The 21,664-nt window shown below is 45.5% G+C and overlaps 1 protein-coding gene across 1 annotated transcript in view; it reads right to left on the reverse strand.

Moving 5' to 3' along the window:
* LOC143398582 (EF-hand calcium-binding domain-containing protein 6) overlaps positions 1 to 17,943 on the reverse strand; it is a 96,962-nt gene extending 79,019 nt beyond the window's left edge. The window contains exons 1-4 of the mRNA XM_077109279.1: positions 17,811 to 17,943; positions 14,849 to 15,060; positions 7,623 to 7,711; positions 5,095 to 5,106 (exon numbers count right to left, since the gene is read on the reverse strand). Coding sequence (XP_076965394.1) covers positions 5,095 to 5,106; positions 7,623 to 7,711; positions 14,849 to 15,060; positions 17,811 to 17,943 — 446 coding nt within the window. The remainder of the gene's footprint in view (positions 1 to 5,094; positions 5,107 to 7,622; positions 7,712 to 14,848; positions 15,061 to 17,810) is intronic.
* Positions 17,944 to 21,664: the final 3,721 nt, after the last annotated feature.

The following is a 21,664-nucleotide window of genomic DNA, read 5'->3' on the forward strand; positions in this document are numbered from 1 at the left end:
GACCTCATCTGTAAAGGAAAGCCGGGCCTGCTGCTCAGGGGTGGGGACAAAGCCATCACAGCTGACCCTAATGGACACTTACGTGTGCCAAGCCACATTTTCATTTTACCCTGACAACGGCTCTCTGGGTCGGGGACCTTTAGCACCCTGACTTTAGAGACCAAGACACAGGTGACATGTGGGCACCAGAGGCACCCTGTGCAGACCGCCTCCTGCCCCTCTGCTGCAGCACTTGGTCCTGGCCACACGGGGCTCCTGCCCATTCTGCGCACCGTGGCCACTCTGTCAAGGGCTTTAGGGCAACGTGTGCCACCCAGCCCTCCAGCTCCTGTTGACCTGCACCCTGTGTGTTTTCCAGGTAGCCACGGCCACTCTGAGCCCTCTCTGGACAGACAGAGGCTGGGGACGGAGTGGCGGGAGCACTCAGGCTCCTGCCCCTCACAGGGTTTGCCCTGTGCCTCCCACACACTGGGTCCAGGCAGAGCTGGTGAGCAGGACACCCTCCCTTCTGGTGGCAGCAACCGAGGGGAAATAACCAGTAACAAATAAACAGCTGAACTAATGGTGGGTGTCACGAAGAAAATAAAGGTGGAGGGACAAACTGGAGGTGGGGGAGATGGCACGGCCCTTGGATGAGCGGGCAGCAGCAGGTCTCTACAAGCTGAGTGGCGATGCTGCTGCCCAGGCAAAGCAAAGGGAGACACAGCCAGCACGGAGCCCCGGGGCAGGCACCAGGCCGGCCAGCCCAGCAGTGAGGCCAAGGAGGCCAGAGCTGATGGGCAGGGCAGAGAGGTGGAGGCTGATTCAGAGGCAGACACTGCCAGAAAGGGTCTAGTAAGGAACCTGGACTTGAAGCTGAGGACAAGGGAAGCCACTGGAGCACTGCAGCCGAAATCGACTTCATTTCCAGAGCAGGGAAGCCAAGCTGGAGGTTCAGCTCTGTGCCCAAGCTACAGACAGGACTGGTCAGTGATCCAAGTCTCATGTCACTGTCAGAGGGAACGGGACGCTTTAATCTTGTTTTAATGATGAATCAATAGACAGGAAACACCGTAACACGTTTAAGAGCTAAAGAGTAAACAAACGCAGTGCACCCACCATCCAGCTGAGGAAGTGGACAGACACTAGGACTCAGAACTCAGCAGGCCGCAGCCCAGTGCCTGGCCAAGGCTGGGCCACGCCCCATGCAGGCCGACTGCTCTCCTGCTGCCGTGGCTGCTCTCCCTCACGGCTGTTCCCTGCCTGTGCCTGCCCCAGCGACTGTCCTAGGCTGTGCTTCAGGAGAACCCGGCCAGACGCCCTCTGGGCCGCATGTGACTTACTGACACTGGTTTTCTGTAGGTTGGTACTGAATGATGCTTTTTTAATGCTTTCACTTTTGACCTTCTATATGCTAATGTGTAGGTTTTTCTCTTACTGAATTTTTCTGTTTGTTACTTCATCAGATGATCTTTGTCTTTCAAGCAGGGCATTTACTATAATTAAGTGTTTGAATATTCAAACCTATTTTCCTGAAATTAATTACCCCTTTCTTTTGTTCTGCCTTTGTAGTATCACTTTTCCCTCTTTCTTTCTTTCCTTTTTATCCTTTTATCTCCTTTTTATCTCTTTACTTTTGAAAAAGCCAGTAGTTGAAATTTTAAATAGTTTAATAGTCTCTGTCTTTTTGAATTATTTAATCCTTTTATATTTAATGCAATTATATAATGTACATATGGTGTAGGTCTGTAAATTTTCTTTGTGTGTTTTATATACCCTACCTGGTCTAGGTTATTCTTTCTTTTCTTGCCTTTTTTTTAGATTGATTTTTTTTTAATCAGTTCATTTTTTTTTCCCTCCAACTACTGGGGAATTATACATTTTGTTTCTACTCTCTGGAAGTCATCCTAAAAATCACAATGTGCATATGTAACATTTCTATATGTAATCAATATTCCAATTTTCCTGTCAGCTAATAAATGGAATTTAGAAGACCTTAACTCAGTTTGTCTACTCTGAGCTTACTGTTGTCAGGTATTTTCATTCTGGACATTTTAACACACACCAAAAGTTCATGCCAGTGTATACAGCCAATAATCATTTATATTCACCCCTAGGAAACCACATTCTTTGTTCTTTACTCCTAAAATCTCAGACCTTCCATCTGGGATCATTTTCCTTTCACCTCAACCACCTCTCTTAGTTAAGATCTGCAGGAGATTAACTTTCTCACTTTTTGTCTTAAAATGCATTTAACCCTCAAACTTTATTTTTTCAAATATTTCTTGCTGACTTTTATCAAGTCTCTAATCTCCATAAATTCAAAACAAGCCATCCATATTGAGTCGACCCTTAGCGGCACCAAATCCAAGGTGCTACCCAGCCGGCTCCCGTTATTCTACTGGATGCCCTTTCTGGTAGTTTCTCCAGCTGCTTCTTTGTAGCAAACAGCCTTTTCCTCTGCAAACCCTCCTCTCTTGATAAAAGGGCTTCTTCTCTGCCCCAGGCCACCTGCCCAGACTCAGCTCACGCATGCTCGTTTCAAGCTCTGCCGCTGCTGTCTCCTTTGACGACTGCGTCTCCGTGGCTGGCCTAGCAGAGAATCGCTGCCTGCGTGGTCTGTGTGGGGGAGTTCAGTTTCAGGACAATCATCAGGTTCTTTAGCAAGTTCTGTGGACACTGTGGGGTCTTCTCACACAGCACTTAGAAAGCCTCCTAAGACGTCTAAGGTCTGTACCGACTGGGTCACACGTGGAAGACTTTAGTCATACTTGGTGGCATTAGGTGCCAAGTGCCCCATGGGTAATTTAGTACGCAGAGGTCACCCTCTTCGTCCCACGTGGAAAAATGTTCTACGTGTCCATCAGAAGTGGATCTCAAAGGACACCTCAAAGGATGAATTTGCTCTTTCAGTAGATGATGTCTTGGGTCTTTCTGAAGCAGGGATGATGATTCTGCCATTGTCACCGGCAGCACAGGCTCCTGTGTATGGGTCACAATAACAGTCCCACATTTGCTCTCACACACTCAGGGGCATAAGCTTTTTAAAAAATATCACTCCAGGTCAAAAACCTTTTTAGAAGCAAAATGCCCTAATCTCCATGTTGCTTCTAACTCAGTCCACTGCCACCTACTCAGGGGTTTCCTCAGTATGGTGACTGTCACACACGGCCAGTTCTGGAAAGGCTGAGGTGGCCAGAGCAGAAGAGATGGCTTACCACTTGTGGGTGCTGTTCACTGTTTGCTGCCGACCACATCAAGTCTTGGCCAGTATAAAATGTGACCTCCGCAGCCATCCACAGGGAAGTGCTGTGACCAGAGTAAGTCCCACACCACCGAGGCAGGGAGTCTGAGCTGCGAGTCTGTGGAGTGTCCCAGAATTCAGCCCCTGTCTAGTGACTTCATGACTCAGTGGCTGAAGAGGCTGCTCCTTATATTCATACACTTGGTATGAAGAAATTATACAAGATCTGGTGGAAACGATCCGGTTTGAACACAGTAGGCCAAGGTATCAGAGGCTTCTATCTTTCCCAAGCACCGATGCTTCTTCACTTACAATGCAGTTATGTCCCATTCAATAGGCTGAAATAGCCTGAGTCAAAAAATAGAAAATCATTTAATACAGTGCACCTGACTTACCTGAAACCCACTCTGGTGGAGCATGAACTTCACCCCGTGATCATGGACTGACTGCAGCTGAGGCTCCCCATGCCCAGCATCACCAGAGAGCATAGTCCTGCATGTGTCCGGCCCAGGGAAAACCAGGATTCCAGATGTGAAATGTGACTTCCACTGAACCTGTATGGTTTTCACACCATCATAAAGTTGAAAAGTTATAGGTCAAACCTTCCTAAGTCAGGAACTGTCTGCGCTCTGGTCTCAGGAGATGAGCATACACTGTGGCAAGAAAAGGAGAGGGCCCCAGGGATCCCCCAGGAAAAACTTATTTTATTCTTACAAATAGAGTACAGAATTTTGGATGGCAGACCTTTTAATCCAGCAGGTTAGAGACACCTTTCCACTGCCTCCCAGCTCTCCCTGCCACCACCGAGGGGTCAGCTCAGACATCACTCCTCTGAAGTCACTTTAGCTTCTCTTCTCGCCGCCTTTGTCATTTTCCCTCTGATGTTCTCAGTCTCACCGTGGTATATCTGCCTGGGCATCTATTTATCTGACTTGAGAGTCTCCGTCACTATCTTTTCAAATATAGTCCCTGCCTTATTTCTTTCTCTTTTATTGCTATGGTTAGAATGTCCCCTCCAAATCCAGGTGTTACAACATGGACCTTAAGAAGAAGGCCTGTAAGAGGCGATTAGGCCGCGAGGGCTCCTCCCTGTGAAAGGGATCAGGTGCCCTTAAGGGGCTTCATTAAGGAAGTTGGTCCTCGATTTCCCTTCTGCCTTCCTCCATGTGGGGACGGGACTGGTGCCTTTATCTTGGACTTGCTGGCCTCCAGAATTAGGAGAAATACGTTTCTTCTAAATTACCTGATCTTGGGTACTCTGTGATAGAAGAACAAATCAGACTAAGACTGATATCTTTCTGGAAATCCAATTAGAAGTGTATTAGGACTCCTCCTGTCTTCCATGTCCCTTACAGTGAAGGTTCAGGGAGTCATATTGTGTACCTCTTTGTCGTTCTGTGGTGCATGCTGGATAATTTCTTCAGATTATCTTCCACTCCACAGATCCTCTTTTCAGCGTGTTTAAACCCACTATTTTCACTTACCCACTGAATTTTATATCTGAAATTATATTTTCATTATCAGAAGTTCCATTTTATATCTCTTTACATCTTTGTTTTATTGCTTCTTCTTCATATTTTGAATTCATTCCTTCATTTCTTTAAACACTTGAAAACTCTAGTTTTGGGTGCTGGGGACATAGCTCACTTGGTAGAGTGCTTGCCCTGCATGCACAAGGCCCTGGGTTTGAGCCCCAGCACCCATAAAAAAGAAAAAAAAAGTCTAGTTTTAGATGATACATCTGACAGTTCCGATAGTTGAAGAGCCTGGAGATCTCATTCCCCTGGTGACTTTATCTCCTGGTCATCCGTCCTCTTCCTCATCTCTGTGTGTCTCTCAGCTCTTCTGTGTGCTCTCTTGTTACCTGGCACTTTTCAGAAACTCTTCAGAGCTGGGTTGAAGATACATTCTTCTGCGTACGCAGTGTATCATCACTTCTAAATTAACTTCTAGCCTTGAACTTTTCAAAGCGCACAAGTAACATTAATTGAAACACAGATGTGCATGAAACCCAATTAAAATTACAACTTCTTCCCTACTCACTCAATACTGTGTTGAAGCAGGTAGGTTTAGCTGTTGCACCTAGTTTCCATGTTATGGTTTATTTGTACACAGGGTGCAGATGGCCCAGCTTCAGGTGAAGGGTTCCTGTGTCAGGTTCCTCCACCCGGGGCAGCCCCCAGCCCTCTTGTTTCCTTTACTTCAAGTGGCCAACAAAATGGAACACGTGGATTCATCATGATTTGGACAAAACCCTCAGTGCAAAAGCTGGCTTTCCAGGGTGCTTCCTTCTTTGGATCACAAATTGCATTTCATTTTGGCCTCTGAGGAGTCTTGACTTTCTTGTTGGCTCAGTTATTCATTAAAAGGTATGTATATTCATTAAAATACATGATTCTTAATTGTTTTCAGTGGAAATGCTATTCCTGGTAGAAGCCACCACGTTACTAGAAAGAGAAGTCTCTGTTCACTGTGTTGTATCGCTTCCAACATGTAGAGAATTAAACTTCATGGTAAGTCAGAAGTCTTCAAACTTAGTTTAATATTTAGCCTTTTATGTTTAAGAAAGTAACTCATGATACTTTTCAACTCAATTCAATTACTTGGCTAAGGAAAAAATAAGAAGAAAAAAAAGGAAAACAAAAAACAAAAAATCTCTCCTGCTTAGAGTTCTTCCAGATGTTTGGCTTTTCCAACAAGGACTACTCAGATATTAGATTACAGTCCACACAACAATCTCACCCCACAAATGGGGATGGCTTTAGGTCGGGCATGAACATGTAGTCTACAAACCAACCAGTCATTCTTTTGGGCAAAATTAGAAATTATCTTAGTTCCCCACTTACTGAGAGGTCATGGGATATGCCTTAGTCTATTTTCTGTTGCTATAACAGAATACCTGAGACTGAAAAATTTATAAAGAAAAGAGGTTTATTTTGGCTCCCTGTTCTAGCAACTGCAAAGGCCAAGAGGGCCTTTAAATTTTGACCCTCTAGGGAGGGCTTCATGCTGCTTCAACTCATGGTAGAAAGCGGAAGAACAGGCGTTACATGCAGAGGAGAGAGCCCAGGGTGTCCGTGCTTTAAAACAGCCGCTCTTGGTGGTAACTAACCTAGCCCCATGTGAGCAAGAGTAAGAACTCACTCACCTGAGAAAAGCTTTATCCTTTCATGGGGTTCTGCCCCCGTGCCCCAAACACCTTCCATCAGGCCCCCCCAACACCGCTGCACTGAGGAATGCAGAGTTCCAACACACCAACTTTGGGGGGACACCCTGAAACCACCGCAGAGAGGGTAATACTTAATCACCCTAACTATCGCCGCTGCACTGGCTTTTGTAAAAATTGTGATTTTAAAAAACACATAACAAAATTCACCATCTTAACCATTTTAAGTGCATGATTCAGTGGATTAAGTACTTTACATGTTGTGCCAGAGATCTCTGAACCTTCTCATCTGCTGAACTGAAGCTCTGCATTCACGGAACCCCCTCCAACCTCCCTCCCCTGCGGCACCGGTTTTCCCCCTCAGCTGCACCAGGATGGACCCAACCGTGAAAGCTCCACAGGCGACACGAAGCCTGCTGACATCTCAGGGCCAGACTCACTTCCTAGGATTGTTCACAAGACTCCTGAGAAAAACGAGGCTTATTCCTTCAGAAGATGGTTAGTGACTGTGTTCACTGAAACAATTTTTCCTGAAGCAAACACAGGTGCAGAGAGATCTCTGGCTGCCGGGGACCTTCAGGGTGCACTCCAGCCCTCACTCTGCAAATGGAGCCCACGAGCCCGGCTCCCAGGAGAGCTGTGAAGCCTGGAAGCGGCTCACACGTATCTTCCATTTCATCTCCCTCTCCAGCCGCCAAAACGTGATCACTTTCAACAATCAACATAAAAAATATACAGAGCCCTGCAAATAATTGGCGTCGTAATATTTTACTTCAAAATTAAAATCGTTATTCTTTTTTAATTAAACATTTTTAGTTGTCAATGGACCTTTATTTTATTTATTTACATGTGGTGCTGAGAATTGAACCCAGGGCCTCACACATGCTAGGCAAGCGCTCTACCACTGAGCCCCAGCCCCAATCTAAAATCATCATTTTCAAATCTAAAATACACTGTGTGCAAAAGTATGACCTGATTTTAATTTTCTGTTCACATTTCATTACGGTGTCATTGGTCCAACTCTGAAACCCCTCCTGCATACAGTTAGAGTCTTCTCTAAAGGCAGCCTCAGTGTGGCTTTGTTCTGTTGAATTCTCTGTGGACGAGCTCTGCCCACCCATCCTCCGCATGGACATGGTCATCTGTGGCTGTGACTGGCCCTCGTGGCCTGTGTCATGGCTCCTACTCACCACTGCAAGTCTCACATCTTCACCTGAGTTACAGAATCCTTACCTCTTTATGGTGTTTATGTTCAGGTCAATCCCACCAAACCTGGAGAGGAATTCAAGGTACGGTACATTGCCAGAGCTGGTGACAGGGACCTACACAAAAAAAGGACAAGGACAGCAGGTTAGAGGAGAGAGACCCAGGCAGAGGACAGCAGTAGTGTCTAAACACCGCCTTCCTGACGTCACGGTGAGTGCCATTAACCGAGTGGCACCCTGCTTAGCATTCTGATGGCTCACTCAGGTGTCCAAGCTGACAGCGTTCTTGGAAAACCAAGGAATGCCAGTCTGTGTCAGCTAAAAGTCAACAAGTCATCCACACAGTTACCTAAAGTCCAAATCTGGCTAAGCCAGAGTCTAGCTTAAAATAAAATTATCATGGGGTTATATTCCATGCTTCTAGGATTATGTCAAGATGAACCTCAACATTACATATATGTAACTATAATGCACTAATAAAATAAATAAAAATAAATTAGCAGAAATATATCCTAACATGAGATATACAGAAGCTGAGGTGAGCACAACTCTCAATACTTAGAGGGTTATGTGAATGTTCTGTAAATTCATGAGTGTTAAGGTACAAAATGCCATTTTTAAGTTAAAAAGTCCATCGAGAACACTATGGGACAGGTGGGTCAATATGAACTATAGATTAAAGGTTTGATCTCCATGTTTGATTCCCTGAAGTTGATAACTACTGTGATTATGTAAGAAAATGGTTCTTTTTCTTAGGAAATAGACTGAGGTGTTCGGGAATCAAAAATTGGGATAAAGCACTTTCCTTGAAAATATCTGGGTTTTTAGAAAAGACATCACATGCAGCTTGTGTGTGCTGAGCATGCTGTTTGTGCACCTGCACATGCACAGCTAGCGAGCATGCACAGGAGAAGCGCATGGGGTAGGGTGGCCACGACAGGTATGCCAGGTGCGGGGCTGTGAATGTTACTGACAGGTGCCACATGGGTGCCGCAGGGTGCTGCAGGCACTTTGCTGGAGGTTCAAAATCATTTCTAAGTAAGAAGTTAACTTATAAATAAAGATAATGGTTCAAAAAAAGCATTTGAGTCTAGGATTTAAACAAAGTATATAATCAATATATATATCTTATCAAGCTCCATGCAGATGCACACCAAGCTGCGCCCACACAGCTGGGTGGTTCCTGGGGTGCACCGCGCAGTCAGGGTTTGCCTAGCCTCACGGTGCCGGCTGGCCTCGAGGCTGGGTGTAGTTGTCCCTGTCTCTCCCAAAGATCAGTGAAGTTTCCTTAACATACAAAAGAAGGGCAAAGATGTGAAGTTCAAGGTTGGATGTTCCTGTGATAACGCCGAGAGTTGATGAGGGAAGGAGGGCACCCACGTTTCCTGGGCCCCAACTCCAAACACAGGTACCACTTTCAGCCCCCCTAAACCACCTTCAGAAGGTGGTGTCACTGCACACGTTTCATGACATCCCTGCATGGCACCACCGTTAAAAGCCAGAGCCCGAGGGACCCCACTCCACCCTCCATCATCCTGCATGAACAAGAGCCACCAAAGGAGCCCGCTCTCCTCACACTCACGACGGCCCTGGCGTGGCAGGTGAGCTCTTGCCTTGACCCATCGCCAAAGCAGGGTCCTTTGGACAATCAAAGAATCCAGGCCACAAGGGAGGCCACTGCTCATCCTCTCAGTATTTATGAATCTGTCACAAACGTTCCGTAACCAAAACCATCCAAAGGTGAACTGCTGCAGGCAGATTCTTAGACTGTGGCTGGGGCGGGGCGGGGGAAGTCTGCACCTGCCATATTGATAAGGATCCTCCAAGAAGACTTTCTCTGACCTGGCACGACCCCTGGGCCCAGAACAGAACTTGGTTTTGCTTCTCTGGAATCCAATTACAGTTCAACTTGTTTAAAACTAGGCCACATTAATACTCAGACTAAGGCCATGTGTTTGCACAACTCTCAATGGAAACCAGGCTCCAGGCAGACAGCAGAGAGCCCCTCGATCCTCCTTGCTGACGGGAACATTCCTGACATGGGTCATGAAATAAAATCAGAGCCAAAGGAGACTCAGACTGTAACCGGAAAACTGGTTTTTAATTTTAAGGTAAATTCCCATGAAATCTTGCATTGGTTTTGTAAGTTTCCAGTTGGGCTTCCATTAACCTCTGAGAAATCAAGGGTGTGTCACCACAGGGTTCGTCATAAACAGAGCTGGCAGCCCGCCTTCGCACCACACTGCACCCGGGGCCTCTCCACTGCTCGTGGGTCCAGCAGACCAGCTCCAGGAAGGCAGGCCAAGCATGGGGGGGGGCTACCAGGATCTGCTCTTACAAAGTCTTTGAAGTTCTCAGTGCTCAGTGACTTCTTTTAGAAACAGATGTAGATTTTAAAAACAGATATGCGTTTCATATTCTCTGCACTTTTTCTCTTCCTGCATAACTGATCAGCTTGGGAAGATTGTCAAAAACTTAAATTCCCATTAGATCATGACTGTAAGGGCACAGAGAAGGAAATGATGTTCTAACTCTTTATTCGGTATGAAGCAACAGTTAAATCAAACTTCCGAGGGAAACTGGCATAAGGTTTACAAGGACAAATGGTCCTTGAGGTAAAGAACCTTAGCCCAGGACACAGCCATTGCACTCCCAGAAATGGAACCACAGACTGAAAACACGTCCACGCAGAAGATGCGTCCATGACTATCCACAGCAGCTCTGCTCACAAAAGCCAAAGAGAAAAAACGATTCCAATAACCCTAACCCCAACCGGAACCCGAGCCCTTTGGCCAACAAAAGGGGCTCGATCCACTAAACGAATGGAGTACTGCCCTGTGCCGACAATCGATGGACATATGGGGGAACCCCGATGGGGGAACCTCGATGGGGGAACCTCGAGAGCTCACTCGCAGAAGAGCCAGACACAAAGACCACACGCTGTGCGAGTCCAGCTGGGTGAGCTGTTTAGAATCTACAGTGACAAAAGTAGATGGGTTGTCTCTGCGTACAGGAAGGAGGAGAAATCGGGAGTAACTGCCAATGAGTACAGGGTTTCTTTCCGGGGTGATAAAAATGTTTTTAGATTCGATGGTAGTGATAGGTGCCAACTGTGAGTATATGGAAATCCCTGACTTATACGTGTAAAAAGGATGAGTTTTATGATATGTAAATCTCATCTTAATAAGCCGCAACTAAAATGTAGACAGCAATAACGGGAGCTGTGGAAACGAGCAACCCGTGCCCTGTGAAGTCCCCGGCAGGAATAAAGGAGGAGCTTTTAGAGAGGGGAAAAGGAAAGTCTCGGCCCTCCTCCTCCTCCCTACGTTCCCGAGTCACTCAGACCTAAAGTCACCAGATAGGGCAGAGAAAAGTGGGGTCTGCCTGCTGGGGGGCCACAGGGACGAGAGCGCCCAGCACCCCCTGAGGGGAGCGCTGGGGTGAGGGACCAGCCACCAAGGGAGGGTGACCGAATGAGTAAATGCACTCAGGACCACAAAAGCCAAGCGTCTGCTCCGTGAGAGGGCAGGGACCGCCACGCGGGAGAGAAAGCCGAGGCGGGCAGCGCGCCGGGTGGAAGGGCGTCGGTGGTGTGAACTCTGGGTTTTCAACACCGAGAGAAAGACTGGCCCAGAAAACACGTGGACAGGAACATATGTAAAAACTGGGAGGCAAGTGGATGCCCTAGAGCTCTGCCACTGAGAGGCCGGGGAACAGCAGCACCCCTCAGCATGGGCGACCCCAGGCCCAGATCCCATCTCCATGCTTTTTCCTTGAGAGGAAAAGGTGGATGATTCTAGGACCAAAGCAAGGGAAGTGAAGATGAGCTTAGAGTATCCCAAAACAAAGAAGTGCCCAAGGAATGCTGAGGACCTGTCAAAGGACACAGAGACCAGACAAAAGGGGGCCCAACTGGCCAGATTAAGGATAATTTCAACATTACAATAATTAAAGTAAGACACCCATAACTCACGCACTAAGAAACCTCAAATCCCTGCAAATATTTAAACCACAAATGAATCAGCTGGATGTCAGATGAGCCATGGAATACTTACTTATTTCATAGAAAATCGGCTCCACAGTGCATGCCACGGAGAAGCCTGCCAGACCCCCAGCCTCACCAGGTGACCCAGGTGAACGTCAGCGGGGTGGGACGGACCGTGCCAAGGCAGCCTGGCCGTGCCCCAGGAGAACACAGCCAGAGACCCTAGCCGCATCTTGACCAGATGAACACAGGCAGGGACTTAAGCAAAGGTGGTCTGCAGTCCTCAAAATGTTAAGGTCATGACAGTCAAGGAGGGGCCGAAGGCCGTGCCAGGCGGAGGGGCCTGGGGGGGCAGGAACCAGACGCCACACTTGATTCTGACCTGGATCCCACAGGGTGTTTCTGGAATTGCCAAAGCCTGACTGGGCCCCAGGGCTGAGTTGGGAGCCGTGAGTCATCAGGACTGCTTTATTTTGAAGGTTGGATTATGGCTGTTAGAGGTCCTAGCTTGAAGAAATTATTAATATATTTAGAAGTAATGGAATATTTAGAAGTGGTTTAGAAAAAGATTGTTCTTTGCACTGTACTTGCAAACTTTTCTGTAACTTTGCAATTGCTTAGAATAAATGACAAAGCAGAGAAGTTGCCACAGAGAAAACTCAGACCAGCCCTCCATAGAAAATGACTGTGAACTCTATTCAAAGTACAAAATAATAAAACTATGTAAAGATAAGAGTTAAACTGAGAAATGAGCCATTGGCCACTGAAGCAAGACAGAATTTGCAAGTTAACTGTCTATCAAAACAAAAGTATCAATAGTCTTCAGCAGAATATAACAGAATCCAGAGTCTCCACAACACACCATTCATAATGCTTAGCACTATACTGTCTAGTACACAGATCTAGCCACCATTAGCTACACAGTATTTGAAATGGGGCCAGCATTACTGATTAGCTGAACTCCTTTGCTTTATTTATGTTAATTAATTCTTTTTATAGTACTGAGAATTGAACCCAGGGCCACATGCATGGTAGGCAAACATTCTGCCACTGAGCTACACCCCAGTCCTTTTTTAAGATTTTACTTCAAGACAGTATCTCATTAAGTTGCTGAGGCTAGCCTCAAACTTGCAACTCTCCTGTGTCAGCCTCCTAAGTCACTGGGATTAATGTTAATTAATTTAAATTTTTTAAATGATATCAATTCAATTATTGGAAGATACTTGATATGTCTGAAACAACCAGGTATGTGAACCTAGTATTTCAACTATACATTTTATTAAATCAAAATATAGATCAAGTTTTGCCAGTAGAAATTTAGTGTCAGAATTGAAGTCTGCTGTAACGTAAAGTGTGCATTCACCATGTTTGAACACTTAGTAATGCTTAAAACATGAAAAGAATGTAAAATATCTTATTAGCAATTTCTCAGTGACTATATATTGACATGAAATATTTTAAATATATTTGGTTGAATAAAATTATTATTAAAATTAATTTTACTTATCTTTTAATGTGGCTACTAGAAATTTAAAATTGCGTATGTAGCTCATGTACTTCTATTGGACAGCTCCAAATACGTTCAAATATGAACATCCAGACCCACTCTGAGAGAGCACCATGTGAGATGCACACACAAGGACTTCAAGGCAGCTATTTCAACTATGTTCAATCAGTTAAGAGAAATATGCTCATAATTGAAGAAAATAGGAAATTAAGCAAGTCCAGAGAAATTATAAAAAGGAATCAAAAAGAAATTCTAGAATGTCTAAAAAATTACAAATTCACTGACTGGGCTTAATAGCAGAATGGAGAGAATAAGAGTGTGTCTGTGGATCGAGGACAGATCAATAGACATTATCCAACCTGGAAAACAGAGTGAAATACTTTAAAAAATAAAGAGAGCCTAGGGAGACAGCGGGGCAATATCAAACGCCCCAAAGAGAAAAATGGGGCATGAAAATCAGCTGAGGAAACACGGCTGGAAAACCCCCAGCTCAGAAAAGGACAAAGCTCAAGGGCAGAGGAAGCCGTGAGGTTCAGGTGAACTTTGGGTGGAGCTCTTTGTGCTCACAGCACACATTCCCCCTCCTTCCCCGGGACAAGAGGTAGGAACACTGCGACGGTGGGTGCACAGCAAAGTCCAAACTGAAGCAGGCTTTTGAAGTACTAGGAAGTAGCGTGAAACCAGATGGATTAGGAATGAAGGAAAGGAGGAGGAAAGTGCACGTCTCCGTGTGTACGTGTGTGCGTGCACACACACGTGCGCACATGTGCCCAGGGCCCTGGGTGTGCAAAGTCAGCCGCTGAGCTGGAAGGAGACTATTGTAGCCCGAGGTCCCACTCTTAGGTCTGCTATTCGAGTCTTACAAGCCCATCTTGAGAATGTTTGATTCCTACTGTTTTCAAGTTCCTTTTCTAGGGCCCCAGAAGACAGGGATCACCCCTGGTCCATGCCATTGGTCGGCCCAAGGGCCCTGGTCCTCCCCAGGCCACCCAAGTCCACCCTGCTGCAAACCCTTCCCTGGCTCCCTGCGGCCTCACAAAGCCTGCTCGCGGCTGGCCCTCAGAGCCACACCAGGTCCACAGCCCTGACTTCTAACGTAGCAGTGCCACCCAGATCCCTGGACGAGCAAGAGGCTGATGCAGGCCCCTCTGCTCTAAGTTAAATACCTGCTCCAGAGTGGCCTTCCCAGACACCCAGCCCCCAAACTCCCTGGACTGGCCCTGCCCGGCCTCGCCCGCACTCTACTTGTCTCAGTGGACCACGAGCAGTTCCAAGGCGGGGCCGTGTCTCAGTTCCTGCACCTCGTCTAGCATTGGCTACAGTAGTTAGAAGATGCCCCATGACCTTTGATGACAGAACAAATACCAAAACACTAAGTTCCAAAATGTAAGTTGACCAAATACTTTTATGTAGAAGCTAGAAAGAAAGGAAGAAAGAAAGGAAGGAAGGAAGGAAGGAAGGAAGGAAGGAAGGAAGGAAGGAAGGAAGGAGGAAGGAAGGAAGGAAGGAAGGAAGGAAGGAAGGAAGGAAGGAAGGAAGGAAAAATGGCTGACACACTCCTACCTCCAAAATGTGACCAAGCAAATGTGGAGCGTGGTCTTCCAAAGTGACCTCGTCTTAAATAAGTGAATTGTAAAAAATTAACACAACTTCAACTTATCATGTGGGACTCTGGGGAGAAAGTCAGAATGAGCCCTGTGCCCCTCTGACCCTCGGCAGCTGTTCCAGAAGCCACCTGCTCTATAGCTACGTCGCGCCGTACCTGAGCCAGCACCTCTTGAAACTGCTCCCTGGTGAGCGGCAGCAGGAAGGCCGCGATGGTTCTCCTCAGCTCACTCTTGGACACAGTCAGGTTCTGACCAGTGTCGAGCAGCTGAAAGGCTTTTTTCAATTCGTCCCTTTTATCGGTAATTTTTTGAAATAAAATCCGTTTAACATCTAAGAAGGACAGTATTGGATTTGCAACTGTTGTGGCTACAAAAGAGACACAGCTATTTGTTAAACATGTTTAAAGCTAAGATTCTAAATAAAAACTACTGCACTGCTTAACAAAACCAAAGAGTAGCTCTTCTACTATGTTTAGATTTACATGTCTGACCATTCGGTGGCTTGTGATGGAAAGTCCAGTCATTTTTCACCTCTGAAGTCAGTCAATGAAGGATGACAGTGATAACATTAGTAAAACCAAAGGAAAAAAAAACAAGGCAAATATACTCTATGAAGGACACGAGATGTTGGGGCATCGGGTGTTAAAGAAACAGGGAGAAATGAAGGATGATTCCTTAGCACCGTCCCTGAGGACCTACATCAGTGTCGATGCCACTGGCTGAACGGAAGGCCTGGGGCAGACTGGAGATTGTCTGTCCAGCTCATGTTTGAGATGTTTGTGGGACAAGGGGCCAGCAGAAAGCCATCCCAGCAACTGGGCCTGTGGCTTGGGCCTGGTGGGGATGGAGCCAGGGGACCCACTTCAGGAGAGGACAGACTGGGAGAAGGAAGCAGGCACGGAGCCTGAGGGACAGGGAGCTGAAGTCTCCCACGAGACTCCCCAGGACGTGTAACGTCAGTCACTGACTCTCAGAAGCAGCTGGTTTACACACAGGAGCTGCACGATGCTATTCCCCCTCTACCCCGCCATTGTCACCAGGGGTCCCTCTTGTTAACGTACCCCTCCATCTGAAATCTTTCTTCAGACTTTGCGTGTATATTTTTAGCTGCTTTCTAAGAAGCCCCAACTTTGCACTCAATAATTATGATTTTAAAGTAGCAGAAAATATTTACTTGAAACTTTGAAATTACGTGAAGGAAAACTTGTTCTCTCACATGTCTAATGCAGGAAGATGAAAGCAGAACCAAACCTGCGTAACGTGCTGGTGGGAGTATAAGTGGATGTCATCTTTCTGGAGGGCAATTTGATAAAATTTTCTACATCCGTTTAGGATCTAGAAAGTCATAACAGACTGTCATTTTCGCCCTAACAATGAGAACAAGTAGAATAAGCTAAAAATATACATAGTTCAAAAACCCATCAGAGATTTGAGACTGCAAAGAAACTAAATTCCAAAAGCATAAGCCACTCCTCAGTCATCCAAAGGATAACACCTTTTGTCCCTGCAGGGCAGACAAGGGAAGCAAACCCAGTATTTAGTGGGCATGTGTGGACAGGTGGGTGGATTAGAATTGCAGGGCTGAGGTCAAGCGCACACCAGAGACTGGTATATGACAATATATACCTCAAGGCCCACAGGATGTACACAAGCCCCAGGCAGCTGAACACAGAGGCCAAGGACAGGAAGAGGTGAGCTGAATCTCTGAACACATGGGCCTTCTGCTGAGTGAACACTGTGGCTGCTGCATAAAGGAAGCAGGGCCACAGGGGGACAGAGATCTCTGGCTGTGTGAAAGCAAGGTCAGAGCTGGTGAGCAAAGAGAACTCCCAGGAACCGTCCCTCCCGACCCTGGAAACAGCAGAAAGGCTGAGGAGCAGACCCCAAGCTGGCAGATGGGCTGTAAAACAGCACTCTCAGGAGTCTCCCCAGTGTTCGGCTCTCAGGCCTGCTGAAGGGAAGAAGATGAAACCAGGCTCGACCTAAATCCAACAAAACTGCAGCAAAAGCAAGACACACTTCAGCGTAGGGATCACAGTGCTGAGCCCGCCCACCTCACTGACCGCCCGAGAGGAGGGGAGCCGTCTCTTTCTAGTGATATCACTTACTTCTATTTCTACTGCATTTTATACAAATGCCTTGCATTATCTTTTTAAACTTCAAGATAAATGAACAAGAAAACATAACCTAATCAAGAGCAAAAACAGTCACCAGAAAAAGATCCACAGAGAAAACAAAAACAGAAATGATCAGGTATTTAAGAAATGCTGGGCACCGTGGTGCACGCCTATAATCTCAGTGGCTCAGGAGACTGATGCAGGAGGATCATGAGTTCCAAGCCAGCCTCAGCAAAAGTGAGGCTCTAAGCAACTCAGCAAGACCCTGTCTCTAAGTAAAATACAAAATAGGGCCGGGGATGTGGCTCAATGATCTACTGCCCCTGAGTTCAATCCCCAGTACCACCCCCCAAATGAGCAAAATGCTAAAGAGATTAAAGAAAAAAGTTAAAAATATGTGAACTTATGGAAGATTTCAGTATAGACGTGGAAACTTTTTAAAGATTGTATGAAAATATTAGAAATGAAGAACTCAGTCTCAGATGGGCAGAACTCACGCATGCTTGCTTAGCAGCCGACTGCACCCGGTAGAGGGATAAACTGATGGAGGTGAAATCTGGTCCACGTAAACAATCCCAAATGAAATACAAAGACAGCAGCATTTTAAAAGAAACAGTATCTAGCATTAGTTGGACTTAATACGGCATATCATGCAAGTTGCGCAGGTAGGTCCCTACAGATCTGCACATGTGCGTGCAGAGAGAGCAGCCCGACGGCTGACAGTGCCTCCGGGGGACGGCGGCCTGGGGAGAGACATGGGCGACACTCCAGCACTGCACTGTCTGGGCTCAAATTCTGACCCAGCCACTTAAGAGCTATTTAGCTTTTATGAAAGTGACTTAATCCATCCATGTCTCAGTATCCCACATAGGAAGTTACCACAAGTACACCTCAATTCGTGGGGTTACTATGGTGGTTAAACATCGTGCAAAGCTTTGCCCATGCCTGGCGTGTAGAAGGATATTAACTACTAGGGTTTCTATTCGCCTATGATACTCACTTGAAGAAGACGGTCTGGACATATTTTGGAAACCATTCTTTGAATATACTCTACCAGGCGAAGAATGAGGTCTTGAAGATGTGTATTTTGGGGGGTGAGGACACCAAGATTGCCAATTGGGTATAATCGCCATTTTGTGCGTTAAATCCCTGTGACAAAAGAGAACAAGTTAAATTATCTTAAAGCATCAATTATAAAGGTGACCACCTCCTGTCTATTCCCTTTCTAAAGGACAGCTGGAGAGTCTCAAAATGCTGCTCGTCGCGATCTGCTTCTGCTACTTCAAAGGCTACACTTAAGATGAACACAAAATCACGATTTTTAACTCCCTGTTTTTAGCAGATCCAATAAACTTCTAAAATGGAACAATCAATAGGACAACCATGACTGACTTCCTCAGTGGACAGTCAGGAGTAGGAATCGGAGTTCTCTAGTTCTCATGAAGGGTCTACTGCAAACAAAAACACGGTCAGAGGCAGAGCTGGGGTAACTGCGGCAAAAATGGTGAAGGAAGGACCCCTGAAGGCCTCTCCTCCGTAAGACAAAGGAGAACCGGGCCAACACCATCAGAATCCATTTTTTCAGAATGCTGGAAATGAACCCAAAGCTCAGAGCAAACTGGGAGCTTTTATTCACGAAAAATAGCTAAGTCTCAGGATGAAGAGCAGGTGTAGCATTTAACCAGCCGGACTCCCTCTCCTGTTTCCCACCCACCCCCAACACTGGGGCTCTTCCTTGGAAGCACAGCTCGCAATCACAGGGAGACTCGGCAGCCTCTCGGTCCCTGAGGGGGGCACAACAGGACTAGAACTTCTTCATGGCCCCATTACCAGAAAATCACCATTATTTGACCTGACGGTTTCCCAAAAGACCACACTCACAAGGCTGTCTTTGCTTGAACTGATTCAGACCTTGCCCATGAGAACACCTTGTTGTGAAGAGGCATTTGATAGAAAAATAAGAGGCAACTGTTACTTTAAATCATAGCTGCCTGAATGTGGCTAATGGAGCAAATAATCAGCTAACCAAAAGGCTTAAACGGAAAAACTGGGGGATGAGATGTATACATCGGACTTTGAAAACCTTCCTCACATCCTTGGGAATCTAGAAGGCACCCACATGCGTAGAACTGAGAGCATTCCTAAGGACATTAGACCTTTACACTCAGGAAAGATCCAAGAAAGCCCCAGCTCTCACCTCTGGCTGACCTTAAGGGTCTGCAAAGCAGGAAGCGAAGGCTAAGGCCGAGTCGCTAGCTAAGTCTTGGAAGAAATGCTCCAACGCACACAAAGAGCCCCTGGCAGACACTGGAGACAGTACTCCCCGGCACTTAAGGAAATTCCTCTCCCACCATGAGCTAACTCCTAAGCTAATCGGAGACTCTGAAGGCCACATAGACATGAATTCAGACTTCACAAAGTAGGTTAGTGAACAACAGACAACAATAACAACAAAACATGGAAAGGGCTGAGGAGATCATTTCCGTAACTGCCACATCATATGACTTAAATGTCACGTCTTGCTTGTGTGGCTCTGGTGGGGGAAGGGCTCCCGCATGCTAGGCAGGCACCACAAGCACCGTCCGCATGAGGCCTTTGGCTGCATCCCCAGTCCTAAAATGTCATGTTTTCAACAGAAATTCATGGTCCCGATACAGTCGCCTGATCCTCGATGAAGCTGCCAAAAACATACATTGAAGAAAAGACAGGCTTTTAACACATGGTGCTGGGAAAACTGATGATCATCCACATGCAGAAGAATGAGACTAGTCCCCTATCTCTCACCCTGAACAAGAGTCGACTCAAAATGGATCAAAGACCTCAGATTAAATGAGAAACTATGCAATTCCTAGAAGGTAACACGGGGTGACCACTCCAGCATATACACACAGGCCATGACTTTCTCAATAGAACCCCTAAAGCTCAAGAAATAATACCAAGAGTTAATAAATGAGAGGGTATCGAGGTAAAAGCTCCTGCACAGAAAAGGAAACAATTAGGAATGTGAAGAGAAAACCTACAGAATGGGAGAAAATCTTTGCTAGCTCCTCTTCTGACAGAGGACTAATGTCCAGAATATACAAAGAACTCAAAAAACCCAATTAACAAATGGCCAAATGAACTAAATGGACACTTCTCAAAAGAACAAATACAGGGCTAGGGATACAGCTCAGCTGGGGGAGTGCCTCCTAGCACACACAAGGCCCTGGGTTCAATCCCAACCCCACGCCCCAAAAAAGAATAAATACAAAGGATCAATAAATATGTGAAAAAATGTTCAACATCATTAGCAATTTCAGAAATGCAGATCAAAATTACCTTGACATTTCATCTCACTCCAGTCAGAATGATAATCATTAAGAATACAAACAATAATAAATTCTAGAGAGGATGTGGAGAAAAAGGAACACTTTTACACTGTTGGGATTGTAAATTAGTACAACCACTATGGAATCAGTGCAAGGTTCTTCAGTTAGGCTGGGAATGGAACCTCCATTTGACCAAGATATCTCACTCCTTGATACTTATCCTAAAGAATCAAAGCCAGCACACTCTAATGATCCATGCACACCCACGTTACAGTAGCACACTCACAATAGCCAAACTATGGAACCAGCCTAGGTGTCCACCAATAAATGAATGGATAAAGAAAATGTCATATATATATATATATATCACACACACACACACACACATATACATACATACATACACACACACATATACACACACACATACATACATACATATACACACATAAATACACGTATACACACACACTATACATACACACACATATACATACATACACACACACACACACACACACATACATACATACATATACACACATAAATACACACACGTATACACACACACACTATACATACACACACATATACATACGTACACACACACACACACACACACACAATGGAGTTTTATTCAGCCATTTCATAAAAATGAAATTATGTCATTTGCAGGAAAATAGATGGAACTTGAAACCATTCACTATGCTAAGCCAAATTCAGAAGGTCAAGGGTCATTTTTCTTCTCACATGTGGAAGCTAGAGAGGAAAAAGGATAAGAAAGGTGTGAAGGTTTCTCATGAAAATTGAAGGGAGATCAGTAGAGCAGAGGAAAGGGTCCAGGGAAGGGAGGTGGGGGAGAGGGGAAACCTGGAGGAATATTATTGACCAAATTATGTTGTCACACTATGTGCATGTGTGGGTATGTAATGACAAATCCCACCAAATTATGGAAAAAAGAAAGCATGGGCCACATAGAAATCATGCGAATAAGAAAGAAGAGTCCAGGGAAATATTTTGAAAGTGTTGAAAGAAAATAACTAACCTAGAATTCTGTACCTAGAAAATATATCCTTCCAGGTGAGGTATGAGGTTAGTTCTTAATAGCCAGTAATGTCTGATATTTTGTTCTGGAAAATTGTATGCAAGATTGAAAACAGAAATGACCTTGGTGATTTTGATTTCCTGTGAACTATATGCCATCATAAGCTATTCAAGAAATAACAAGGATCTCTGTCCCATAACCAGTATAGTATACCATTTTAGAGACCATTGAGTCAATGTTTGAAATCTAGTCCTCAACACTTACCAGCAGGTGACATTGGCTAAGACGTCCCTCATCCACAAAGTGGGAATAAGGGGCTGGGGTTGTGGCTCAGTGGTAGAGCACTTGCCTAGCATGTGTGAGGCACTAGGTTTGATCCTCAGCACCACATAAAAATAAAAAAATAAATAAAGGTACATTAACAACTAAAAAAAAATTTTTTTAAAAGTTGGAATAAAGGCATTTACCTTATAAAAAAATCTTTCCAAAATGAAGAAGAAG

This window comes from Callospermophilus lateralis, chromosome 4 (assembly GCF_048772815.1).
Source record: "Callospermophilus lateralis isolate mCalLat2 chromosome 4, mCalLat2.hap1, whole genome shotgun sequence".
Taxonomy (NCBI): Eukaryota; Metazoa; Chordata; class Mammalia; order Rodentia; family Sciuridae; genus Callospermophilus; species Callospermophilus lateralis.